Genomic DNA, 4321 nt, shown 5'->3' on the forward strand with positions numbered 1-4321 from the left:
TCATTAGCACCTCTAGTAATATATTTACTGAGAAAAATGGTGACGTGTTCAATACTTATTTTACCCGCTGTATAGACAAAAACAGAAAGTTTATTTAATGTCATTTGACTAACATTAAAACTTAACCCTCCTGCTTTAACTTCCAGCATACTTGATGCCTTTATTTTAAATCATGTTTCTCGTTATTTCATTGTCTGTGTATGAAACGTGTCACTTGTAAAACAGGAAGTTGCGATGCCTGACGTGCTGTATGAAGACGTGATCGAGGTGGACGAGCGAGTCGTCCTCCAGCGAGACGACTGCCAGCTGATGAGGAAAGATCTGAAGCGTGTCGTAACAGGTGTGGAAATTAAAAACGTGAAAGAATCAGATTTTTTTTCCTTTATGTACGTAAAAGATCTGCAGCTGCAGAGTTAATATAGTTTCACTACAGGGGCGTGGCTTTATTAGGGCAGGGTGCGTGGCTACTTATTGAAAATAAAGAATTATATATATTTTGTTAAATTTTTGATGGGAGTGTCACTTAAAGTCTCATAAAATAAAATGAAACAGTAAAATTTAAATTAACAGCATATGAYTGGTGGTGATTGGAGGAAACAATTCTGTGTTTGCAAGACTTYCTGCGATTGGCTGTTTTGAATCACATGACTTGAATGCTCCAAACAAGCGAGGGCTAACTGTGCAAACATTACTGCAGTGAAAAGGCTCTGGAACGCTCTCCCTCTGTGCCTTTGCTGCTCAGATTCCACTGACTCTTTTAGGAAACGTCTTAAGACATTTTTATTCAGACAGGCTTTTAGTTAAGTTATGTTTACAGTTTTTTAAATTATTCTTCATTGTATCTGTGACTTGTTTTTATTGTTTTTAATTATTTTGCTCTCTGTTAAAGTGCCTGTGACATGCCTATCCATCGAATACAAAAAGTCAAAGAAAACATATTTTTAAACAGTATAAGAAAACTGGCATAAAACGTGATTTTGCCCATTTTTGTTACATAAATGGCATGTTTTCTTCTGAGCTTGGCTCAGCCAAAGTGAAACAGGAAGTGACATCAAAGGGGAACTCTTTAAGAAAYAGAACTCTCTAGTTTTTCTTTATTGAAACAATATTATTTGAAGTCTGAGTCATATTCATCTCTCTCTGATAGTGACTCAAAATAATCTAAAGAAACAGCAGATCTACAGTCTGTGTCGTTAGCTATTTTATCAACACTCTGTTCCATGCAGGCATTTCCCTTTGACATCACTTCCTGTTACTTCACAAGCAAATATCTTATCAACTGTTCATCTCAGCAGTGGGAAATTATTTTTGTAAATTGCTAATAATGTTATCTTTCCAATAATGCCTTTATTTTTGTTTAAAAAAATCATGTCACAGGCACTTTAAGCACTTTGTACTGCTCATCTCTGTGAAAAGTGCTATATAAATAAAGTTTGTAGACTTACTTACAAAACAAATTAGATTAGATATGACTTTGTTAATGCCTTGGAACAATTCCTGAAGGGAAATTAGAGTTACAGTAGTATCACACAGGCAAAAAAGTGACAGCGAGTTTAATAATGCAAACTAAATATGTATAAAATAATGAATATACAAATGTTCATTTTAACGTAAAAAAAAAAAAAGACTGGAGGACCTGGTGACCGATGGCATCACAAACACTAAATACAGTGGTGTCAATGTTTTTGACAGTCAGTGAGGTTTATTATTTTTTATTCTACCTGGAATTTTAGTTCTAAGCTGCTTCTTTTGGAAGTTGTTCTGTAGAAGCAAAAGTGGAACAAGCTTACTTTCATTTATATTTATTTAGCAGTTTCTGTCCACGCTACTGTTTCAGTTTAATTACTTCTTTCGGGATAATAAATGTCTTTTCTTAAAAACATCGGATCAGAGTGTTTCCTCACTGTGTGCTAAAAGTTATGCCAACAATTTATGTTTGTGGTCTTAGGAAGTACAGGGGATTCCTTGGAAGTGTGGAAGGAAGTGGATCTGGATCAGGTGGAGAAAGACCTGAGAGCGGTTCTGTCCCGCGGCATCACCAGCGTGGCCGTTCTGCTGCTGCACTCGTACACGTCAGTACTTTCCTCTGCAGTTTCACCTGCTTCTCTTAATCTGSATTTTAAAGGGGCAATTTTATATGTTTCTCAGTTGTATATTTAAATTCTATACATAGTAAATGCTGTTTATATGTTTAAGTAGACAATAAACTTGACTTCTAATCATATCTGTTTCTAAACGCCTTGAAATTGGCCTCTGTCTCTTTAAGAACCTGCTTCTGCTTCTGTCCCGCCCATTTCAGCACACTGTATCATTCAAGCCGGGTTCCTACCAAATGCCAAAATGCTCCTGCTGCATGCGTTTGGCTGCTTGTCAGCAGCTGTCCGTTCACGCCAAACGCGTCTAAAGACGCGCAATGGGAGGAGCGTCTTTGTTCTTTTTCTGGTCGGTTGATGTTTGAAATGAAGATAAAATAAATAAAAATGCTTTCCTTTATTAAGAGCAAGAGAACGTTGCGCACAGAGCAGATAATTAATTCACTTAGAGGCGCCCTCACAGACTTTTTTTTTTCTCAAACCGGGACCAAACTAGAGGCTGTAGAGGGAGGAGGGTCTTGGTTTTCTTCCGGTCTGTCTTTAATGATGGGTGAAATAAAGATAAAATAAATAAATACAATGGCTTTGTTTTATTTACTAAAGTTTCGCCACTCCAGGAACTGCGAGCTGATCCTTTTTTTTTTTGCCCCGAGCTCAGCGAGCTGCTGCCGTCTCATCACATCGGTGCTGATCTCTCCAGCTAGAACACCAACTGCAGACTGTTGATTTCAGCTAAAAAGGCTCCTGTCAGTCTGTGTCGGGTTCATGAAACCGTCACGTGAAAAAAATATTCCCTCCCGATTGGTTGCTGCTGCGCGGCAAACAGCCAAAGTTCAGTTTGTTGAACTTTAGCAGCCGCTGCTTTGCAACTGCCGCATGTGCGGAAAAATTCTCAGCCGCATGTTGTGCGCTGCCCTCAACTGGCAAAACACGTCGCTACGTGCTGCGCTGCTCGTAGATGCTCGTCCACCATAGACTTTGCATGTAAACTGGCAGCTTTGGCTGCTCCAAACGCATTTGTTGTGTACCCGGCTTCAGTCTCACGCAGGGAGCAGCACAGCATCACTAAATCTACAAACAGATCCATGTTCACCTCGTGTGTCTCTTTCCCCTGTCCAAGGTGGTCCGATCACGAGAAAGCCGTGGGCTCTCTTGCGCGACGCCTAGGCTTCACGCAGGTGTCTCTTTCCAGCGAGGTGATGCCGATGGTGCGAGCCGTCCCTCGCGGCTACACGGTCTGCGCCGACGCCTACCTCACGCCCAAGATTCATCAGTATTTGAAAGGCTTCACCTCCGGTTTTAAGGGGGAATTGAAGGTGTGTGTGTGTGTGTGTGTGTGTGTGTGTGTGTGTGTTAGGCTAGCCCTAAAACTACAAGACTCTGAAAGATCTGAGCCTCCGCGTTTGGTTTCCAGGACGTGGATGTCCTGTTCATGCAGTCCGATGGAGGTCTGACTCCCATGGAGCAGTTCTGCGGGTCCCGGGCCATTCTGTCCGGCCCGGCAGGGGGTGTGGTGGGATACGCCATCACCTCCTACAACCAGATGGAGAAAAAGCCTGTGATTGGCTTCGACATGGGCGGTGAGTGTGAGACTTCCTAAAATTGTGAACTTTGGGATTTACAACCAGGTTTTAATATTGATTTCTATCTACCTGTCAGACAGACAGTCAGGCAGCAGGTGAAAAAYGACTCTGAATATTCTCCGTTTRCAAAGGTGTGCCYCAGGGTTCCATCCTTGGCCCCACTCTGTTTTCCATTATTGACATTCCACAAGTTGTTTGTAAAGGCGCTGTGCATTCATTTGCTGATGACACCATTTTATTTTCATTTCCTCCCCTGGGACAGTATTGCATTCTCTGGATATTCAAAATGTTTTTGCAAGTTTAGAACTAACCTTGAATGCTAAGAAAACAACATTTCTGTGGTTTAACTGTACTTGGTCTTCGCTACGACAGACGAAACAATCCTTGAGCAGGTTACAGAGCACAAATACTTGTGAATATGGTCAGACAGTGCATTGTCCTTCCGTCACCACATTACCACACTGCAAGCTAAGGTAAAAGCAGAACTCGGACAGAAACCGCTCATCTTTTCCATCCTCAGCCAAAAGACTTGTTGTTGACGTGTATTCTTCCTTTGTTTGATTACGGGACATGATTTATCGCCCAGCTTGCAAGAGGAGTCTTAAAAAAATTGATTCAGTCTATCGTTCCACCATTTGATTTGTT

The 4321-nt window shown here is 41.2% G+C and overlaps 1 protein-coding gene across 1 annotated transcript; it reads left to right on the forward strand.

Moving 5' to 3' along the window:
• Nucleotides 1-225: 225 nt before the first annotated feature.
• On the forward strand, nt 226-3673 carry LOC106511542 (5-oxoprolinase; the record flags this gene model as incomplete). Its single annotated transcript, XM_014000301.1, is given in 4 exon segments — nt 226-340; nt 1949-2072; nt 3214-3409; nt 3508-3673. Coding segments are annotated over 4 exon segments (601 nt in total), but the record flags the coding sequence as incomplete, so codon positions are not given.
• Nucleotides 3674-4321: the final 648 nt, after the last annotated feature.

Source organism: Austrofundulus limnaeus, unplaced genomic scaffold (genome assembly GCF_001266775.1).
Source record: "Austrofundulus limnaeus strain Quisiro unplaced genomic scaffold, Austrofundulus_limnaeus-1.0 Scaffold2901, whole genome shotgun sequence".
Taxonomy (NCBI): Eukaryota; Metazoa; Chordata; class Actinopteri; order Cyprinodontiformes; family Rivulidae; genus Austrofundulus; species Austrofundulus limnaeus.